A 23,499-nucleotide genomic window follows, 5' to 3' on the forward strand; every position below is an offset into this window, starting at 1 on the left:
GCAATGCAGGAGACCTGGGATCGATCCTTGGGTTGGGAAGATCCCCTGGAGAAGGGAAAAGCTACCCATCCCAGTATTTTGGCCTGGAGAATTCCATGGACTGTACAGTCCATGGGGTCACAAAGAGTTGGACACAACTAAATCACTTTCACTTTCTTTCAAGGGATAGAACAGAGGGGGAAAAATGAGAAAGGCTTCACAGAAGTGATCTTCAAGCTATGGCCTAAAAGACACACAGAACTTTGCAGGAAAACAACAGCAGTAAGAAGGAAGGTGCAGGAGAACTTGGTAACAACATGGCATATCATATGGAATTCTTCAGAGACAGAAATTGAACTTCTGGTTTACACAATGTCTAATATTGAAACAGTATCAAACTATCTGAAGGACACTGTAGGAAATGTTACTCTGAAATGAAACAAGGTGGAGTTCCAGAGATTGACCTGAATCATGAGAAATTATTAGATTTCTTGCTGTTTAATCTTTATGCAAAGGGCTAACTCTGACCCCTAAGAAATGAAAGCCACTTATCAGTGCTTCCTTTGATGTACTGGCCAAGGCAAAACCCAGTACCTCGCTTGCTCACTGTCCCAGACCCAGTATCAGCTTAATGACAGCAATTCTCCACACTCAGCATTCTTTGGAGTTGTAGGGGTGATTTTCAGGGAGGCACTGATCTTGAACCTAAATGAAAAGAGCCAGCGCCTAATAACAGCCATAAAAAGCTGAGAAAATTAATAAGCTGCTTTAATCACTGAAATTTACCCTGACTTTTCTGATAAGGGCCTAAAGATTATATCTACAGGCAACAGGCCGACAAGCTAGGAAATAATCACTACTTACCAAACCAAATCAAAGCACTGAGCCCTTCAAGCTGCTCGACAAGTAGAAGCACGCAGTCCCTCTGAGCTGCCTGCTGGTGGTCTTTTTAGCAAACTCACCTTCGACCTGGGATCCCTCTCTCTAAACCAGTGCCTGCGTGCTCAGTCGCTTCGGTTGTATCCAACTCTTTGTGACTCTCTGCACTGTAGCCCACCAGGCTCCTCTGTCCATGGGATTCTCCAGGCAAGAATACTGGAGTGGGTTGTATGCCCTCCTCCATGGGATCCTCTCCATCCAGAGATCGAATCCACTTCAAACCTGCATATCCTGTGTCTCCTGCACTGCAGAATTCTTTACTTGCTGAACCACTGGAGAAACCCCACTAAATCAGACTTCCTCTTAAAACGATCAGGAAGGCAGTCCTTAAAAACCCTGATACTTTAAAACTGCTGTTCTCCTCACCTCATAAAACTTTTTTAAGGAGCCCACCAGGCATAGCTTCAGGCTATCCACAATCTCCTGATGAGGCATCTGGAACACCACTCGTGAATACCATTTTGTGAGGGTGCTGGGGCAGAGGTGGGGAGAGAAGAAAGAGAAAAGATGAACACACATTTACAGAGGAAGGACTACATCTGAATGTCAGCACACACAGGCTTCTCCATGTATCAGTCACACAAGTATCCAGCAAATGCATTTATGTTACATGTAAAATCACACGCTAATGCAGAGAAAAGAAACATGTAAACCAGCTACAGAATAACGGATATTTGCTACCAAACTGCTTTTAATTGGAAAAAAAAAAAAAAACACCTAGATATCTACCTACAGAGGACTAGTTAAATAAATAGTGCTGTAGCATATAATAAATTCCATGCAGCAACTAAAAAGAAACAATGGACATTTATTTATATTGATATGGGAAAATGTCCAAAATACATAGTTTAAATACACAAAAAATGAGGAACAGTATATATAGTAATATGCCACTTGTGTGTGTCCACCAGCTACCTAGAAGTGTTAATATATACATAAAAGAGAACCTAAAAGTATATATATGCCAAATCTTCGGTGGTGGTTAATGAAAGATAAGCCATGAGGAATTTTCACTTTCTCAATTTCCAGAGATTTTGCATGAGCAAGCTTCATTTTTGTAATCAGAAAAAACAAACAAAACCCCTCATTTCTGGGGGAAAAAAAATCCACTGCCACCAAGACACAGGCTCCATTCTGAAAGGGATTACACTGCAGCCAGGGAAGAAACGTACACGTGTGACAAGGGATTGCACAAATTAATATTATAGGAAGAGAGAGGAGGAAGGATTTTAGAATACTTTTACTACAATATTGAATACTCAAAAGATTTTATGGCTTTATAGTAAGACTAGGTGTTAAAATGAGGTAACCAAACACGACAGAGCCAGGAGTGGCACTCACAGATTGATGCTTGCGACGAAGCCAACGACGGAGCGCATGCCTCTGCTGGGGTCGTGGTAAACATCCATCCCAATCACCATCAACTGTTTCTGGGTCAGAAAGCAAAAACAAACCGCAACATCCAAGTAATCCGTCAGCCCACCTTGAATTGCTGTCTGAACCCCAAAGCAACATATGAAAGTAAGTTCTGGGGAGAGGGGGAGAAAGGGTACAACCAAACTGACATTTTTAAACACTGTGAACAAAGTCAGATATTGTCAAGATCAGGGATTGACAGACTTTCTATAAAGAGCTAATCAGTAAAGACCTTAGGCTTTGTGAGCCACACCGTCTCTGGGGAACTATGTAATTCTGCCACTGCAACACACAAGAAGCCACAGGTTGTAGTACATAAAGGAGTAAGGCTATGTTCCAATAAAACTGCATTTAAGGACAGTGAAATCTGAATTTCATATCATCTTCCTGTGTCTGGAGATATTAAGTCTTACGTTTATTTTTCTCACCATTCAAAGATGTGAAAACCAGTCTAAGCTTTTGGCCTATACGAAAACAAGCAATGAACCGCTCTGATTACTAGGCAATGAGAATATGGAAAACTCTGGGAGGAAAATTAGGAAAACAGCCAGGCAGGACCGTTTGGGGAGATGAACTGAATAAAGAAATATCTCAGCAGCACTCACCAGAGGAATATCCACTCCCCAGAGCTCACCACCCAATTTACAGTTAATCTGAAGTAAAATTTTCTGGGCCACACTTCGAAGCCTGGTGGGCTGACCAATGGTTCGGACATTGATGACCTGTAATAGAGGGACCAAAAGGTATGGGCAAAGAGGACACTAGCAACCTTTCAGACAATGTAAACTACTCTAAAGCAAATACTACATTTGCTCAAGAAACTCCAGCTGGCAGATAATTTACTTTGCACTAACAGTTCTAACACTAACTGGGTCTCTAGTCAGGCATGCGTGTACAAACATGTGCACGCAAATTGCAAATGAAAACCAAAAAAACCAGCCAATAAAAACTTTCAAAAATATCTCATGCAGAGTAAAAAAAAATTAATCTCCATAGGAAGTCAGCTTTCCCTTTCAAAGGGACGCCTGTACTCTCAGCACCCAGTCATGTGAAACAACCTGGTGGCTTGGCTCTGAACAAGCCCAAGGGCTCATGTGGGAACACGAGGGCAGTCTTTACAAAGAGCGTCTGCTATTCGCCAGGCTACTCTAACAGGGGAAGTTTCACCTACACGTGCTGGCTTCTAACAGTGACGTCAGTCTTTTTGAACACATTTATCCCTCTTTTCCAAGCCTCGGGGCAGCCTAGAGTTTCCATCTGTGCCTCCTGCCCAGCCCCCACTCACCTGTGAGGGTACAGGAGTCTGCACACAGCACAGCTTTTTAATGGCCCCATAGAGATCGTCACGTGTTCCCATGATGATGCAAACAACCATCTGTATCTTCCCCTTGAGGAGATAAAGTATATATAAGTCAGGCTTTGGAACTCTGAGGGGACCCTGATAGGGTTCTAGTCAGGGGCAGTTCAAGAGTCTGGAAAGCCAGAGGACCTTTAGTGTATAGTGGGGGCTGAAACAAAGATGGTGGACATTCCAACACAGACAAAGGTCTGTGAATGGACCTTTGGGTTCACATTTGTTGGGTTCCAGGCTTCTTTGCTTAGCTATATAACATGCTATGTCAAATTATCTACAGCTGATCCTGATTACCTGACTTATTCATTAGGAGACTTAAGATGCCTGCAAAAGACCAGACTTAAAAATATGAAAGGATTTCTTATTAGTTGATGTTTCTAATTCCCGATAATTTTTTTTTTTTGCCACTCTCTTTAGTAAACTAAGTGCCTTATAACATTAATGCCACAGAACTTTAACTAGGAAATAGGGAACATCATACCAGAAGAAAGGATTCAGAGTCAAATGCAGAGGAAATGAAGTCACTGCCAAATCCATAAGATCTTCCTAACTCTCTGATTAGGAGAGAGAAAAATACTGCCAGCAGATTATCTTATCTCAGTATCTTCTACCTCTCACTACTTAAGAGATCTGATACTAAAACAAAGGATCTGACATCCCTGGCGGTCCAATGGTTAAGACTCCACGCTTCCACTGCAGGGGGCTTGGGTTTGATCCCTGGCTGGGGAACTAAGGTACTACATGCCGTGAAGTGTGGTTTAAAAAATTGAAAAAAATTAAAGTAAGAGAGGAAAAAAAGAGGCTCTTTCAAAATCTGAATAAAGGAAGGCGGCACAGAAGTAAAATAAATTTGCCAACCTTTTATGCCAGAATCAGAAATCAACAGTATACTATTCCAAACCAGATTAGTTTTAAATTAAGATCTTTCAGAGGAAACACATTCCAGCAATCATATCAAAGAACTTCCAAAGTCACAGAGAACAAGGGCTGTACACTGTGAGCCTGTGGGCTGGATCTAAGAAACGGATGTGGTTTTTTAGTCTCTATAATGAGTCACAAGTCTTTTTTACATTAACATTTAAACATAGGTAGATACACACATGTGCAAATCTAGATTTTTGGCTTCTATTGAAAAACAAAAGTAAATTTGACAATGCTGGGCTGTTATCTGCAGTCATGGGTTTACTCCCTTTATTCACTAGAGTCCCCTCCTGGCTCACTTCACTCCGGTAGACATCTGATTTATGACCCTGAAACAAAGAGAAAAATGAAACAGAATGCCCTAAAGATGACAGATAGTAAGACTAATATGACCAAGTAAGACCAAGTTACATTAGGAATGTAACTCATATCCATGTCAATATCCATGAAGATTGTTGGCAATGTACTCTCATAAAAGGAACATGCCAAGTCATGAGATGGGGGAGCTGAGGTGCTAAGCTGGGCTTTTCTTCTGAAAGCAAGGCAGAATTTATCAGGCCCAGGGGAGGCCACTGCAGAGTAAGCAGCATAGAAAGTCAGCAAGAAAATACAAAGAAAGGGAAAACAGGAGTGTGCTGCTACAGACGATACACCCAGAGCGGTGGATCAAGAGAAAGTCATGATGCAAACATAGCCTAATTCTAGTACTGATCTCACGTGAACTGACTCTTCAAGGACCAGTTATCTCCAAAATTCTTTGCCTGCTTTTGCTCCCTCCTTAATCTCCTTCCTTTGCTTTATGCACAGATAAGAACTGAAGGCCTGAACTATAAGCTGTGAATACCACGGCCTGCTCAGCTCTAGTGGTGCCGCTCGGCCATCAGGAACAAGCCCCTGCCAAGTTCATCACCGGGGCAATTTGGATCTTAAGCCAGACCAGACTGTGACAGCTCAGCATTGAATCGTGCAAGACAGCACCTGGCCCAGGAAACTGCTTTCTGTGCACGACATGTGCTATAAAGATAACACACTGAAGTCCAGTCAGCTATTCTCTCGGTCGATGACACGAGAACAGAACACGAGAGAGAGAGCGCCAACACAGGACGGAAGGGACGAAGACGACCGTTAACTCCGAGCTCCACGTGCGTGCGAGTGAGACGCAGGCTCCCGGACACCATCGACAGCAGGCCGGCGACCACGGTGAGATAAAATCGAGTACTCAAGTATTTCAAAATGGGCATCCAGAAACTTTACTCAAGTGAAGTTATACCTCAACCCCCAGCATGGACTGAATGGTTCTGACATAGGTCTCTATGCGGTCATCCTTCAGTTCCACCCAGGCTGGTGGGCTCATATGCATGCCCATGGGGCCAGCTATCTTCTCCAACATGTTCACCAGCTCTCGGGCTTGATCCATTGCTCTCTTTGGGTAAAACAGTGCCCAGAAATGCATGGGGACCTAGGAACAACCACAAGCTATTTTTTAGTACTTCCCATGACATCTCCGACACTCCAACATCATTTCAGGAGATGTTACTCCAAAGAACAAACTGCTTTTCACTCTTTCTGCTTCAGTCCTGTCTTATCTAATGCCAATTACTAATGTAGATGTCTGTGATAAGTACATTGTGGCAGGCTCACAATGGAATACTATGCAGCAATGAGAATGGAAGCTCTATAACTATACTTAATGATATGGAGAAATTCATCAAGCAAGGTTGAAGAAAGGAAGGCAGATGTGAAAGAATATATAAAGTATGGTTCCATGTGTATGTTACGTACAAACACAGCTTTAAAAAATTCAATGCTGTTAGAGGTCAGAAAAGTGGGCATTTTGGGACTATGTAAGGGTGACAAGTAGTAGTAATTAGGATCATGGAGGGTAGCTTCAGGGGCACTGGTAAAGTTCTGCTTCTTAACCCTCAGTATTGATTACTCAATTTGTGAAAATTAATCAAAACTATATATATCATTGGAAGGACTGATGCTGAAGCTGAAACTCCAATACTTTGGCCACCTCATGCAAAGAGTTGACTCATTGGAAAAGACCCTGATGCTGGGAGGGATTGGGGGCAGAAGGAGAAGGGGATGACAGAGGATGAGATGACTGGATGGCATCACCGACTTGATGGGCATGAGTTTGGGTAAACTCCGGGAGTTGGTGATGGACAGGGAGGCCTGGCGTGCTGCGATTCATGGGGTCGAAAAGAGTCGGACAAGACTGAGCGACTGAACTGAACTGATATACAGAAGTGTACCTTTTATTTAAATATATTGCCAAAAGACATTTTTGAAACAAAGTATGTATACTTTATGCATGGCCATAGCAACCAGGTTAGCAAAAAAGATTTTAAAATAATTATATACCATTTTTTTCTTTAGTTGCCTTGGTGGGAAACTGTTTTAATTTTACTTCTTTCATGGAAACTGTAGGGGAAAAGAGGAAGGAAAGAGAAAGGAAGAAGGAAGAACGAAGAGCAGTTGGCAATAGGCTGGCACTGTATGAATTACCATAGCAATTTATTTCTTTGTCCTGAATCTATGGTCAAGCAAAGGGCTTACCTCTAACAACTCATCAATTTGCTCTTGTTTGAAGGACCTTAGTTTAGTAAGTAATTCCATGGGAATTCAGTTGGTACTTCCTCTCAAAAAGAGGACACTAAATAATTTCTGCTTTCTCACATTTCTAGGAATACTGGCCCTCTCTTTACCACCTCACAAATCACTTACAGTCAAGATGGAAAGGTCTCTGGTTACTTCCTTAACCCAGTTTAGTTCTGGAGATGTGATAAATGACGTATTTCTTAAGTTAATTCTTTCCATTGGCAGAACACGTCCTTCAATCTAAACAGAAAATAAAGCGCCTATGACATGAACCATCTGCAAACATTAGTTAGAAAAATGTTCAGAGGCCTGGTCTACTCTACTATATACACCTGTTCCTGTCATAACTTCTGAAAATGGTAGAAAAATGCAACTGTTAGCAGTTAAAAATCCATGTCAATAAAACTCTGAATACACACAGTTTTAATAGGCACTGCCTTTTAATTACTGAAGCTCCCAACATGGTCCCCAAGAAAGGGATCAGAAAACATTGTGTTTTTAGAACCACAGAATGAAGGTAAAATGCCTATAAACTCAAGGTGAACAGGAAAATAATATTTAGAAAAATTTAAGTAGAAAATTAAAGAGAAAATGCCATAATAAGACTGAGCATAAACTACTATTAAACTTCATACAAAAGAAAAACAGGAAAAAAAATTCATATAATGAAAGACCAAATTAAAGTGAAGAATAATAAATTAAATCAGATCTAAATACCCAAAAGTAACAAGGTAACTAAATTGATGACATATCTATACGATGGATATTTTGTAACCATTACAATCACTTTCTAAGTGCACTTTTTTTCCTGTTTTTGCAAAAAATAAACAGCAATATATACATTATAAAAACTGAATTGAAGAATGAGTCAAGAAGATCCCCTGGAAAAAGAAATGGCAACCCACTCCAGTATTCTTGCTGGGAAATACCATGGACAGAGGAGACTGGAGAGCTACAGTCCACGGGTTCATGAAAGAGTTGGACACAACTTAGTGACCAAACAGCAAAGGAGTCAGACCCATCTTTGCTTATGAAAGGAAAAAACTGCTGAAACTGTCTGGAGGGCAAAATAACAAAAAATACTGGAAACATAAATATATATGTCCACTGACCTAGCAATTTCCCTTCCAAAAATCTGTGAAAATAAACATCATGTGCTAAGATATAATTATAAGGATGTTCACAGATTCATTTTCATAGGAAAATGCTAAATTCAATTTGAATGTAAAAGAATAAGAAATTATTAGTAAAATGAATTATGTTATCCATTAAAATATTCAGAAAAATATTAAATGAAAAGACATTACAAATAAACTGAATAAAAAAAGAGGAAACCACTTAAATACATACCACATGTGAGTATGTGCATGCACATACACACAGACCAAAAACACTAAAGGTTATATACCAAAATGTTAACAGTGGTTACAGGTATTCTGATATAGCATGACTATGGATAAACATTTTTCTTCTTTGGTTTAAGTTCTCTACATCTTCAAATAATATTTAACAACATGAATACATGTTCAAGATACAATAATAAATGAAAAAGAAGACACAAAACCATATATAGTATAAGCACAATTTTGTAAGAAAAGATTCACACTCACAGGAAAAAAAGTTTATGGAAACAAAATACAATGAAAAGAATACTGTCTTTTTAATGTGCCTAAAATAAACCACTAAGATATTATCTTTGGGCGATGAAACTATTGATGTTTTTATTTCCTTCTTTACATTTTCTATATCCACATTTTCCTTATTGACTTTCCACTACTTTTGTTAAAAAAAAAAACAAAAAGAAAAACAATTTCGGGACTTCCTCTGTGGTCCAATGGTTAAGAATCTGCCTGGCAATGCAAGGGACAGTGGTTTGATCCCTGGTCTGGGAAGATCCCACACGCTTGGGGGTACCTAAGCCTGGGCACCCCAAACAGCGAGCCCATGTGCTCCAAGTACTAAAGCCTGCATGCTCTAGAGCCCATGTCCTGCAACAAGAGAAGCCACTGTCAGGAGAAGCCTGCGCACCACAACAGAGTGGTCCCTGCTTGCTGCAACCAGAGAAAGCCTGCGCGCAGCCACAAAGATCCACCACAGCCAAAAACTAAAATAAATATTAAAAAAAATTTTTTTAACAAGGAGTCAATTCAGAGTGAAAGAGAACAAAAGATAGAATTAATTATTAGTATTTTAGGTATAACCTAGAGAGAAAAGTAAGAAAGCAATAAAAGCTAGTATTTACTGAACATGTGCTATGTGTCAAATATTATGCTAACGATTTTACCACGTAATTCTGTTAACTCAATATCATCTTTACTTAATAGATAAAGAAACTATGAGATTCTAAGCAATTTGTTTCAAGTAACCAACAAGGCAAGAGGCAGAACTGAGGTTCAAAGTCAAGGACTTCCCCACCTCATGCCGCCCCTGCATTATGTCTCCTGCTGCATAAAATACAATGGAGTGGACTCAGACAAACTGCAGGCAGAAAGGGCCACGTGAAAATTAAAATGCACAAGTCTGAGACTTTATGCCGATGGAAACAACAACAGTAGTGTATTCAAAGAAACACAAGTTAATCACTGGGAAAGAAAAACTTGCAATGGGGGGAGAAAAAGACTTTAAGAATAATTTGGGCTGGAAAACTAAAAATGAGGTAAATTTTGAGGATCAATATTCTTTTTGCTTGACTGGAAATTAACAACTCAGATCTCGGGAAATACAGAGGAAAATCTGTAAGAGCTAATAGCAAATTAAGTCAAGGAAATTCAAATATTGTGACTAGGACCAAAGAAAAAGTATAATAATAAAGCAAAAACTGTAAAAGACAAGATAGGAAGTTATCACCTAGTCTCAGAAAGCTCTAAATTCTTTGTTAATGCTATTTCCTACCATCATATCTTCCAATTTACCTTATGTACATCCTTCTGCAGATAGAGTCCCCAACGTGTCAGTTCACTGTTAGCTGTCTCATTTTTCCAAATTCTCTGTAGCAAGCATTCCAAAGCACTACGGTGCTGTCTGGGGCTCAGGTTGATCTGCTGGGTCAAATCCTGAACAGAATCAAAATGGAGATACTAAGCTATTACTTTTCCAGTAAGATATTAAAGAAACCCCAATGTAGAAAACATTTCCATAGAAACACCTTTTTCCCACTGAAATCTGTAGAAATTTTAAAGTGTCTCCAAGGACTTTATTATAATAGCTCATGAAAGTGAATGAAGTATAAGGTTAAAATTTTAGCCATAAAAGTAAGAATTTTTTTTAACTTGAAGTATAGTTGATTTATAATGTTGTGTTAATTTCTGCTGTAGAGCAAAGTGATTCAGTTACACATATACATACACATACATACTTAAAGTAAGTATTTAAAACTGTCACTGTTTCTTTCTCATGACATCCAAATCTTATTCTCTTTCTCAAAGCCATGTAAGGGGACTTGACTATACCTATTTAACACTGGGGCAGGAAAACGCCCTATGCCAGGCACGCAGGCAAACATAAAATACATCTAGTCTTATACTTCATGTCATATGATACTAGTCACTTAATGTCACTATAAAACACTTGTTTGGTCCAGGGTGTGACCCATAATAGGTGTTTTCTAAATATTTATTGTTGAATGAACATCTAATGGGATGAAGATTCAGAATCATGTAAGTGAGTTCTTTCTTTAGCTTCTGGAACTAATGAACTGCATGGCAGTCATTAGGGCAGTGAGTCTATGGGGCTATACAGATAGCTCTGTGACCATAAAGTCATTAACTGGGAGTTGTAAGGAAGAGCCTTGACCTACATACTGAGAGCAGAAGGATCAGAAGGTAAACATGAAAGAACTCTTAAAGGAACTCACTTTAGCTCTTTACGATGCTACTAAAAACAATTCATGGCATCTGAGACGAGCCCAGGGGTCCAAAACTGGGACAGACAAGGACTGAGACAGAGGCAGCAGGGCAGCATGTGGGTGGAAAGACCCAAGCAGACAGTGTGGAAGTGGAGCCCTCAGGGTCTGGACCCATGCTGCTGCGCACACCTCTGACTCCCAGCTACTTCCAGAACACTGTGCCCTACATGAGACCTCCAGGACACCCAAGCACCGCAGCATGAACTTCTATCCTCTAATTTCTTCCTCCAACTTGCTGACTTTTTGCTACATTATCTCCTCCATCCCTTCAAATAAGCTGAAGGCTTACAGAATACCTTAGAAAAATTCAGTGCTCTCAAAGAACGTCATTTGTGGTCACATGAGCAGCCTACAGTCATGCATCAGATTAGAACTATTTGTACCCTTTTACCTTATAATCCAGTCGTTCTACTATTACAACAACATTCCAAAGAAAGCTCTGACAGGCGCTTTTACAGTGTGTGGGAAGAGACACAGATCACGCTTATGGAGAGGAAAAATGAACCTGCCCAGGTGACGATGCAAATCGGGCCCAATGCAACCTATATCTCTATCAAAATGGTCTTCGGTTCAAAGCAGGCCCTTCTCACCTTCATGGCTCTGAAGTCCTTCTTCATCTTCTCAGGGATTCCAGTCATGAAGGAAAGCTCAGGGAGCAGCAGGATTTCGCTTTTTAGCAACTTGGAGGAGAGAACAGAGGGAAAGCAAGGCAGTCAAAGAACATCCTATTCCTCTGACTGGTATAAGACTTTGGCAGGCCCAAACTGGTCCCACAAGGGTGTAACAGGCACTCTTAGGAACACAAGACCCCAGAGAAGAGGGCAGGAAACACAACCAGTGTTTTATCCTTTTCTCACTTGGGTTACAACTGGCTGTTGCACTAGGAAAAGAGAAAAATATTCAAATTGTCAAAAGCAGAGGGAAAACTAGAAAAACTAAAACTACTTTTTCACTTGGGCCTCCAAGTAAGTAGGTGTACATCACACAATATATCCTATCAAGCTGGTGCCTCTGTCTCATCTTAACCTGTTTTGATCTTCAGTCTGCACTCTGAAGACAGAGGAATTAGGTGTCAAGGTACTTTTCCCTGGTCCCTAACCCTGTTAAAATGTCTCCAGCTTCCCTAATGGAGCCGGTGTTTCAATCTTCTTTAGCAGTCAATTCTCCTCATTCCTTAACCTAACTCATTCTTTGGATGTTTAGTTCCTCACTAAGGGGACTTGAAGAGTACCTCTGGCTATAGGAGACAGACAAAGAATGCACAGCTTCCCTAACCACACTGTGACCACGCCTCATGGCTCCCAGTGGCTGATGGGTAGAGAAGTTGGCAGGCAGCACCAGCCTGACACGCACCAGCAGCAGCACTCACCATCCCTTGGTTGTTCTGTCTCTCACTGGGCCTGTGGATCAGCAGCGGCTGGTCCTCTTCCTTGACTGTGATCCCATAGTTTTTGCTAGAGCAGAACAGAGGCAGGAAAAAATTGTCAGCAACGCCACTCTTACTGCAACACAGTCTGAGCATTAACCAGGACTGAGGCATACAATTTGTATTATACCCTTGTCAAAGATCCATCAGAAACTCTGACCAGACTACATTCATAACTGGAAAAAGCAGGCTCAAGTTAATGTTGCAATTAAATAGAGAGGAAACAGGATAACAGCCCAGGAAAGAAATTCTTTAAAAACTGAATCAGGCCAACAAACAAAAAAATCAAAATAAAAAACTGCATCAGGCCAAAGGGCTTAGGTAACTAGAAAGGCAAAATGATAGTCAAATGATTAATGACTTGAATTTAATCTCTCCAACCAGACTTCAAACTAAAACAGAAAAGGAAACATAATTTTAAAGCCCTGAGATTAATTTATGAAATAACTTACAAAAAGTACTAAAGGAAATAAAACTGTAAGGGTAGCAAATTCAGGTCAAATCCCACAAACAAACTCGTCAATCTCGGGTGCATTACCAATCCAATTACTTTTGACATGTCCTGCTACATGCCACTCTTACTGGAGAACGATAGACTACGCCCCAACCCGCAGACCCAAGCCCAGTCTCCTTCCTCTACCTGTAGTATTCCAAGAATGTAATCTCCTTCCCATCAGACATGGTGAAGCTGTCTTTCGGAGTCTTGTTCCAGTCCACATCATCGATACGATAGGTGCGATTGTTGTACCGGGTTATAACAATGCTGCCCACCAGAAGCTTAGTGCACTCGTCCTGGAAGCTTTCTTTGTTCTGCAAGTACATGGTGTGCCTTGGGAAAGAGACAAAAGACCTCTAGATCATACGGGGTATACACAGAGCAACATGAAAGGGACACGGGATGCCTGTGAGTACTTGAGGGTTCCAACTGCCAACACCTAGCACCAGAAGGCTCCAGCTGTCTCTTTTAGGAGACAGAACTCTCATCTCTTTTAAACAATGCCCCCCAAAAAGAGTGAAAAGATAAAAACTAAAAAACTGATAAAATCCACTACAGTCCTAAAATAAGGTACTCTAATCATCAAAATGATCAGTATCATCATTATTAGGAGGCAGTCTACACAGAAACAACAGAACATTCTTAAAACTATATTTGCCCTCACTAGCTGAAGGAAGAAATTACAACTGTTGGAGGACCACAATCGCAAGGCAAAGAGGTGAAAAAAGGTCATCGAAGCTTAGTGCACTCGTCCTGGAAGCTTTCTTTGTTCTGACGACAGACAGGGACCAGACACCAATTTCCTTGCTGGGTGAGAGCATGGACTCTTCTGTGGGCCAGTGTCACCAGAGTACACTCCTTAGGAACACTGGTCCCGTGAGAAGTCTTGAGGGGGTGAAAAAGGTTCTACAATCAAAAAATTGAGTCCATTCTTCATATTATAACCCCTTTCTAGAGGTTCACAACATACATTACCACATCAGACTGCTACAGAAAGAGGAACATGTTGAGTTTCATTCACATACAATTTACTAATAAACCCAGACTCCTCCCTGCCTTTTCCTTTTCGCTCCTTGAACAACTATCACCATTCTAGGTGATTAGCATCCTGCTGAACTTGCTGCAGTTAAGTGATGAAAAACCATCAGAAACTTGAAATAGTTCACACTGACTACAGACCCTGGAGCCAAAATCTCCGTTCAAATCTTGGCTCTGCCACTTACCAACATATGAGACTGAGCAAGTCATTTGACCTTGTGCTTCAGTTTCCTTGTGTCAAAGTGGAGTCAGAACAAACTGCCTAACTCACTGTTGCTGACAGAACTCCAAGACTTTATTCATGTAAAGCACTTACAGCATAACACTGTGTTTTGAAATAAGATTAGAGATTTTATCACAGCTCATTTCATGAATTTTTGCTTCCTATTTACAAAGCTTTATTCAACAATACAACTATTTTTAAAAAATATTTTTAAATAAAACTCTTCAACTATGTTAATGGCTACATAACACTACTTTACTAAGTGGAGGGTACATTAATTCACTGGTCTTTTACTTTTTAAGTAGTAGTTATATTGTTTCACTCTTACAAATAACTGACTGAACATCTTTTACAAAGATTCTTCTATACTTAAACCTGTATCCTTGAGACAGATTTCCTATAAGTGAATACCAGACCACCTGACCTATCTCTTGAGAAATCTGTATGCAGGTCAGGAAGCAACAGTTAGAACTGGACATGGAACAACAGACTGGTTCCAAATAGGTAAAGGAGTACGTCAAGGCTGTATATTGTCACCCTGCTTATTTAACTTATATGCAGAGTACATCATGAGAAACACTGGGCTGGAAGAAGCACAAGCTGGAATCAAGCTTGCTGGGAGAAATGTCAATAAACTCAGATATGCAGATGACACCACCCTTATGGCAGAAAGTGAAGAAGAACTAAAGAGCCTCTTGATGAAAGTGAAAGAGGAGAGTGAAAAAGTTGGCTTAAAGCTCAACATTCAGAAAACTAAGATCATGGCATCCAGTCCCATCACTTCATGGCAAACAGATGGGGAAAGAGTGGAAACAGTGGCTGACTTTTTTGGGGGGCTCCAAAATCACTGCAGATGGTGACTGCAGCCATAAAATTAAAAGACACTTACTCCTTGAAAGAAAAGTTATGACCAACCTAGACAGCATATTAAAAAGCAGAGACATTACTTTGCCAACAAAGGTCCGTTTAGTCAAGCCTATGGTTTTTCCAGTAGTCATGTATGGATGTGAGAGTTGGAATATAAAGAAGGGCAAGTGCTGAAGAATTGATGCTTTTGAACTGTGGTGTTGGAGAAGACTCTTGAGAGTCCCTTGGACTGCAAGGAGATTCAACCAGTCCATCCTAAAGGAAATCAGTCCTCAGTGTTCATTGGAAGGACTGATGTTGAAGCTGAAACTCCAATACTTTGGGCACCTGATGCGAAGAACTGACTTATTTGAAAAGACCCTAATTCTGGGAAAGACTGAAGGCAGGAGGAGAAGGGGACGACAGAAGATGAGATGGTTGGATGGCATCACTGACTCAATGGACATGAGTTTGAGTAAACTCCAGGAAATTGGTGATGGACAGGGAGGCCTGGCGTACTGTGCTCCATGGGGTCGTAATGAGTTGGACACAAGTGAGCAACTGAACTGAACTGAAAAACCAGGGAATTACTCACTTAGAAGGGGCTAATTTTATGGCACATTAATTATACCTCAATAATAAAAACTGAAATTAAAAAAAAAGGCTTCTCATTATGGCAGTATGAAGACGTCAGCAATTCTTTTCTATTAACATGCTGCTGCTGCTTAGTCACTTCAGTCGTGTCCGACTCTGTGTGACCCTATGGACTGTAGTCCGCCAGGCTCCTCTCTCCATGGAGATTCTCCAGGCAAGAATACCGGAGTGGGTTGCCATGCCCTTCTCCAGGGGATTATCCCAACCCAGGGATCAAACCTGGGTAGCCTGCATTGCAGGCAGATTCTTTATTATCTGTGCCACCAGGAAAGCCCTTCTATTATTAAAAATACGTTCAGACAACTAACAGAAAATATGACGACAAATCCACAAATAAGGAATAGTCTCAATAGAGAAATAGAAACTGTAAAATAAATAGCACAAAAAAGGAGAAAGAAGAGAGTGAGGGAGAGAGAAGGGGAAGAGAGAGGAAGAGAGGGAGGGGAGAGGGGAGAAGAAACTGTAGAGTTGCAAACAATAATGAAAATGAAACACTGATTAAGATGAACTCACAAGCAGATCTGAGATGGCAGGATAATAGCCTACAACATAGAGTAATAGAAACTGCTCAATGCAAAGAAGACAGAGAAAGATATTAAACACAAATGACACAAAATCCTGTGAGAGAATATCAAGATCCCAACCTAGAAATGAGAGTGCCAGGAGGAGGACAAGAGAGTAAAAACAAATATTAAAAGATACAGCAGTCTAAAATTTCCCAAATTTGATGAAAATCGTAACTTATAAATCCATAACTTCAATGAATCTCAAGTATGATAAACACAGTAAGTACCACACCTACACATGGACAAACCCAAAGCCAAAGAGAATATCTTGACAACAGTAAGAGAAAAGTGATGCATCATACACAGGAGAACAACAATATAGTTAAAAACCTACTTTTCATCTCAAACTATGGAGACCAGAAGGCAGTGTAATGACATATTCAAAGGGCAGAAAACTAGCAAGAAAACTGTATCCTGGGAAACCATTTTTCTTTTTCTTTTTAGCCGCGCCTCACAGCTTCTGGGATTTTATTTCCCCAACCAGGGATCAAACCTGGGCCCTTGGCAGTGACAGCATGGAGTTTTAAACACTGGAATAGCAGGGAATTCCCAACACTGCTTTTCAAAAGTGAAAATGAAGAAACAAGTCACAAAGGACCATACACTGCATGATTCCATATATATATGAAATGTCCAGAACAGGTAAATCTATAGACACAGAAAGTAGGTTAGTGGTTGCCTAGAACTAGGGAGAGGAATTTGACAGGGGGTAAGGTGGGTAATGGATAAGGGGTGAAGGGTTTCTTTTGATTGTAATGGAAATGTTCTAAAATTGATTGTAGTGATGGGTGCATAATGAATATACTAAAAGCCATTAATGTTATCTTTTAAACAAGTGAACTGTATGGTATACAGTTAAATCTCAATAAAGCTGATTTAAAAAAATGAAAGATAAAATCATTCCCAGGTAAATAAAAACTAAGAGATCATGTTCCTGGAAGACTCTGCTCTACAGGAAATACTAGAACATAAATCTTTTATCCCTCAGCATAAGAAAACAATACCAGATGGCAACTTGGAGCCACAGGAAGGAAGAATGTTGGCAATGATCTATATGGAGGTAAATATAAAGTGATTATATGAATATAGTTTTTCTTCATGTCTTAAAAAAATTGTAAGGTTGTTTACTGTAAGACTGTTTAAAGCAATAGCTAAAAGATTGTACTGCTGAGTTTATAACATATATCCAGTTTGTGTCTCTGGGTATTTATTCATAAAGAGGAGAGAAATATGGAACTATGCTGGAGCAAAATTTCTATATTTTACTGGAATTAAGTATGCATTAATGTAAAATAGATTGTGATATGTGAAAGATACTGAAATACATAGAACAAACACACATAGACACACACACAGTTGACAGAGGAACTTAAATGGTACACTAAAAAATATTTAACACAAAAGAAGGCAGTAAAGAAAAAATGGAGGGGAAAGAAAAAGACCTGAGACATACAGAAAACAAACAGCAAATGGCAGACATATAGTCAACAATATAAATACTAACACTTAATATAAATGTATTAAACAGGCCAATCCAAAAGCAGATTGTCAGACTGGGTAAAAAAAAAAAAAAATCTAGATATAGGCTGTTTACAAAATATACATTTTATTAATAATCAAAGACATAAACAGGTTGAAAATAGAAGAACAGAAAATACATACCAAACAGTAACCATAAAAAAGCTAGATTGGCTACACTAACATCAGACAGAATAGACTTTAAGGCGATATTTACTAGAGATGAAAAGGCACATTTCACAATGGTAAGAGTTAATTCATCAGTAAGATACAGTGATTATAAATATGTACATTTATTGTAAGTATAGATGTATGTGTAGCCAAAGGCAAATATCTGAAGAAAAAATTGACAAAGTTTAAAGGATTAAACTTGAAAAGATTTCAATATTCCTGTCTTTGATATCACAAATAGAAAATTAGGAAAGATACAGAAGACTTGAACAACATTAGTAAACCAACTGAACTGAGTACATAAAACAGTCCACCCCAAAACAGCAGAATGCATATATATCCTTTTCAACTACAAAAGGAACTCCCAGGACAGATTCTATACTAGGCCATAAAACGAGTCTCAATAAAATTAAAACACCTGAAATAATACAAAGTATGTTTTCCAAACACATCAGAATAAGACTATAAAACAAAAACAGAATAGGAAGTACCCAAATATCTGGAAATTAAACTGCAACCTCTAAATAATTCAAAGAAGGCAGTACAAGAGAAATTAGGAAGTAACTCAAACTGAAAGAAAGCACAAAACAAATATCAAAAAATCATGAGTTATAGCTAATGCAATGGTCAGAGGGAAGTTTACATCTTTAAACTATAAGAGAAAGAAAGGCAGCAATAAACTTACATATTTATGATAGAGGTGTCAAGTTAAATCAAGAAAGGACAGTGTTTTTTAAGAATCAGTGTTATGACTTACATGCAACAAAATGAATTTAGACCACTACCTCATATTCTCCACAAAAGTTAAGTCAAACTGGATCACAGACCTAAACGTAACAGTGAAACAATAAAGCCTCCTAAAATAACACAGAAAATCTTTATGACTCTGAGTTAGGGAACAATTTATTAGATTTGAAAACAAAAACACAATCCGTGAAAGAAAAAAACTAATAATAGACAGTCAAATTAAAAATGTTTGATACTTAAAAGACTCCATTAATAAAAATGAAAAGATAAGCCACAGACTAAGAGAAAAAGTTTGCAGATCATGTATCTTGATAAAGGGCTTATATTTCTCACTCATCAGAATTCTTAACACACTCCATGAAAAGAAAACAAAAAAACTGGTGAAAACTCTGAATAGACATTTCATCAAAATAGATAAATGAATGACAAATAAGCACAGGAAAAGATGCTCAACATCATCTAGGGAAATGCAAATTAAAACCCACAATGATATTCTGTAATAACCTTAAATGGGAAAAGAAACTGAAAAGGAATAGATACATGTATAACTGAATCACTCTGCTGTTTGCCTGAAATTAACACAACATTGTTAATCAGCTATATTCCAATATAAAATAAAAAATTTTAAAAACCCTTAGAAAGCATTAAAATTAAACACAGGATCTTAAATGTTCTCACCATAAAAAGAAATAAAACCACAACAAGGTACTACTATGTACTGATCAGAATTTCTAATGTTAAAAAACTGACTGTATCAAGTGTTGGCGAGAATGTGGAACAAACAGAAATCTCATATATTTGCTGGTGGTAACATAAAATGGTACAGAAACTTTGGAAAACAGTTTCTTAGAAAGCTAAATATACACCTATTATTTGACCCACCATTTTACTTCCCAAGTATTACCTAACTAACAGAAATCAGAGTATGTGTCCATGGAAAGACTTGTACTCTAGTATTTACAGCAACTTCATGTGTAACAGCCAACAAGCGGAAACAACAGGTGAGTAGACTTTAAAAACTGTGGTATATTCATACAAAAGAATATCACTGAGCAATGAAAAAGAACAAACTTTTGATACACACATCTACAACCAAGAATATACTGGGATTTCCCTGGCAGTCCAATGGTTAAGACTCCACACTCTCATGGCTGAGTGCCTGGGTTTAAATCCTGGTTGGGGAACCAAGATCCCACAAGCTACGTGGCACAGCCAAAAATAAAAAAGTTATATACTATACAATTCTATTTTTATAAAATTCTAGAAAAAGCAAACGAACCTCAAGTGACACTGAGAAGATCAGTGTTCACTGCCCATGGGGCAAAGGAAGAATAAAAGTGGGAAGAGGTTTCAGAGAAACATGGGCAAATTTTGAGAGGGCAATGAATATGTTCATTTTTTTTCATTATAATGTTTCATAGATAGAAAAATATGTCAAAATTCATCAAAGTGTAGACTTTTTTTTTAACTTTTTATTTTATATCTGGGTATAGCTGATTAAGGGGTTCCCAGGTGGTGCTAGTGGTAAAAAACCCAGTTGCCAATGCAAGAGGCATAAGAGATGTGGGTTTAACCCCTGGGTCAGGAAGACCCCCTGAAGAAGAGAATGGCAACCCACTCCAGTATTCTTGTTTGGAGAACCCCATGAGAAGAGGAGCCTGCTGGGCTACGGTCCACAGGGTCGCACAGAGTCAGACACGACTGAAACAACTCAGCACACACACACAGCTGATGAACAAACAACACCGTGGCAGTTTCTCGGGAAGAGCAAAGGGCACAGTCACACACACACAAGTATCCATTCTCCCTCAACCCTGCCTCCCACCCACGCTGCCACAGAGCAGTGAGCAGAGCTCTGTAAAGTGTAGACTTTAAATGTGCGCAGCTTACTGAATGTCAACTGTGCCTTTAACAGAGCTGAAAAGAGAAACAGAATGAAAGATCCAGAACTAGACTGAACTACAGAATAAGAATGCATATACAGTAATTACTGGTGGCACTGCAAATTAGTGAGAAAAAAAAAGATCATTAAAAAATGGACAGGACTTCCCCAGTGGTAGAGTGGATAGGAACTGGCCTGCCAATGCAGGGTTTGATGCCTGGTTCGGGAGGACTCCACATGCCTCTAAAGCCCATGCCCTCTAGTGCCTGCCCGCTGCAATTACTGAGCTCATGCGCTGCTCTACAGAAGCCTGTGTGCCTAGAGTCCATGCTCTACAAGAGAAGCTATCACAGTGAGAAGCCCGTGAACCACAACGAAGAGCAGCCCCTGCTCACTGAGTCTAGAGAAAGCCTGTGCACAGCAACAAAGGCCCAGTGCAGCCAAAAGAAAAACATGGACAGAAATAAATGAAAAGACAACTTAATGAAATACAAATGCAGGTCTAAGAGGGAAGTTCATAGTGATACGGGTCTTTCTCAAGAAACAAGAAAAATCCCAAACAACAACCTAAAAGGACTAGAAAAAGAAGAGCAAACAAAGCCCAAAGTCAGTAGAAGAAAGAAAATAATAAAGATCAGAGAGGAAATAAGAGATTAAAAAAACACAACAGAAAAGATCAATAAAACCAAGAGCTGTTTGTTTTTGAAAAGATAAACAAAATCAACAAACTCCTAGCCAGGCTCACCAAGAAGAGAGGACCCAAATAAACACAATACAAAATGAAGAATGAGAAGTAACAACCAACACCACATACATATGCAAAACTGTAAGATAATATTAACAGTTACATGCCAACAAATGGGACCACCCATAAGAAATGGACAAGTTTCTCGTTAAAATGGCCATACTACTCAAAGCAAACTACAGATTTATGCAATTCTTATCAAAATACTCATAACATTTTTCACAGAAATAGAACAAATAATCCTAAACCTTATATGAAACCATAAAAGACCCTGAATCACCCAAGCAATCTCCAGAAAAAAAGATTAAGATGGGGTATCACCCTCCCAGACTTCAGACTAAACACAAATCTATAGTAGTCAAAACAGTGTGATACTGGCACAAAAAAAGACTGTAGATCAATAAACATACATCAGAGAGCCCAGAGATAAGCCTATGCAGCTAGAGTCAATTAATCTATGACAGAGAAAGCAAGAATATACAATGGAGAAAAGACGGTCTCTTCAACAATGATGTTGGGGAAAGCTGAACAGTTACACAGAAAACAGTGAAATTAGAACATTCACTCATACTATGTACAAAATTTAATAAGCTCAAAATGGTTTACAGATCTAAATGTAAGACATGACACCATGAAACACCTAGGAGAGAACACAGGTGAAGCTTTCTTTGATGTACACTGTAGCAGGATTTTCTTAGATCACTCTCCCAAGGCAAAAATAAATAAATAAAAGCAAAAATTAAAAAAAAAAAAACAGGACCTAATCAAACTTAAAAGCTTTTGTACAGCAAAGGAAACCATCAACAATACAGACAGATAACTACAGAATGGGAAAAAATATATCCAAACAATGCTACTGACAAGAGATTATTTCCAAAATACACAAACAGCTCACAGACCTCAAAATGAAAAAATAAACAACCCATTCAAAAAATGGGCAGAAGGTCTAAATAGACATTTCCTCAAAGAAGACATACAGATGCTCAACAGACACATGCAAAGATGCTCAAAATCACGAATTACTAGAGAAATGCAAATCAAAACTACAATAAGGTATCACCTTACTCCAGTCAGAATGGCTAGCATCAAAAAGTCTACAAATGTGAAGAAAAAGACACCCTCCTCTACACTGCTAAAGGGAATGTAAACTGGTTCTCCACTATGCAGAACAGTATGGGCGCTCCTTAAGATACTAAAAACAGAGCTACCATATGATCTAGCAAGTCCACTCCTGGGTATATATCCTGAAAAAAACACACACTGTAATTAAAAAAGATACATGTACCCCACTGTTCACAGCAGCACTGCTGACAACAGCCAGGACTTGGAACCAACCCAGATTCTCACCAACAGATGATTAGTTTAGGAAGATGCAGTGTATACACACACAACGAAAAAATACTCAACCATTAAAAAATAATGAAATACTGACATTTGCAGCAACATGGATGCACCTACAGAATATTATACTTACTGAAGTAAATCAGACAGAGAAAGACAAATATTGTATAATATCAATTATATGTGAAATCTAAAAAAATATACAAAGGAATCCATATAAAAAGCAGAAACAGAATCACAGACATAGAAAACAAACTTTCGGTTACCAAAGGGGAGAGAGGGGGACAGGAACAAATTAGGAGTATAAGGTTAATAGATACAACTATACAGATAATAGGCAAGCAACAAGGATTTAGGGTATAGCACAGGGAATTATATCTAGTATCTTGTGATAACTTATAATGGGGTATATTAATAAACTGCAAAAAAAGAACCACTATGCTGTATACCTGAAACTAACACAATACTGTAAATCAACGATACTTCAATTTTAAAAAAAGAAAAATATGGATAGAATAATTTCCTAACCATTTAAAAAATTAAAATTCTTTATGAATTTAAAATTATGTAAAAAATTAAATACAACTGGATGAAAACATAGACAGTCTTATACTCTTGGGAATTAAAAATATCTGCACAAACTTTAGAAACAATGGATTGTTCTGCAGTCATGGTAACAAGCAGCCATCTGCTGTGCTTAGTCACTCAGTCTTGTCTGACTCTGTGCGA

The 23,499-nt window shown here is 38.9% G+C and overlaps 1 protein-coding gene across 2 annotated transcripts in view; it reads right to left on the reverse strand.

Moving 5' to 3' along the window:
* PIWIL2 (piwi like RNA-mediated gene silencing 2) overlaps positions 1-23,499 on the reverse strand; it is a 67,203-nt gene that overhangs the window by 24,822 nt on the left and 18,882 nt on the right. For both annotated transcript variants that reach the window (XM_061164057.1, XM_061164056.1), the window contains exons 10-19: positions 13,184-13,372; positions 12,487-12,571; positions 11,708-11,797; positions 10,126-10,266; positions 7,340-7,453; positions 5,880-6,068; positions 3,620-3,721; positions 2,940-3,056; positions 2,260-2,348; positions 1,285-1,390 (exon numbers count right to left, since the gene is read on the reverse strand). In XM_061164057.1, coding sequence (XP_061020040.1) covers positions 1,285-1,390; positions 2,260-2,348; positions 2,940-3,056; positions 3,620-3,721; positions 5,880-6,068; positions 7,340-7,453; positions 10,126-10,266; positions 11,708-11,797; positions 12,487-12,571; positions 13,184-13,372 — 1,222 coding nt within the window. The remainder of the gene's footprint in view (positions 1-1,284; positions 1,391-2,259; positions 2,349-2,939; positions 3,057-3,619; positions 3,722-5,879; positions 6,069-7,339; positions 7,454-10,125; positions 10,267-11,707; positions 11,798-12,486; positions 12,572-13,183; positions 13,373-23,499) is intronic.

This window comes from Dama dama, chromosome 16 (assembly GCF_033118175.1).
Source record: "Dama dama isolate Ldn47 chromosome 16, ASM3311817v1, whole genome shotgun sequence".
NCBI lineage: Eukaryota > Metazoa > Chordata > Mammalia > Artiodactyla > Cervidae > Dama > Dama dama.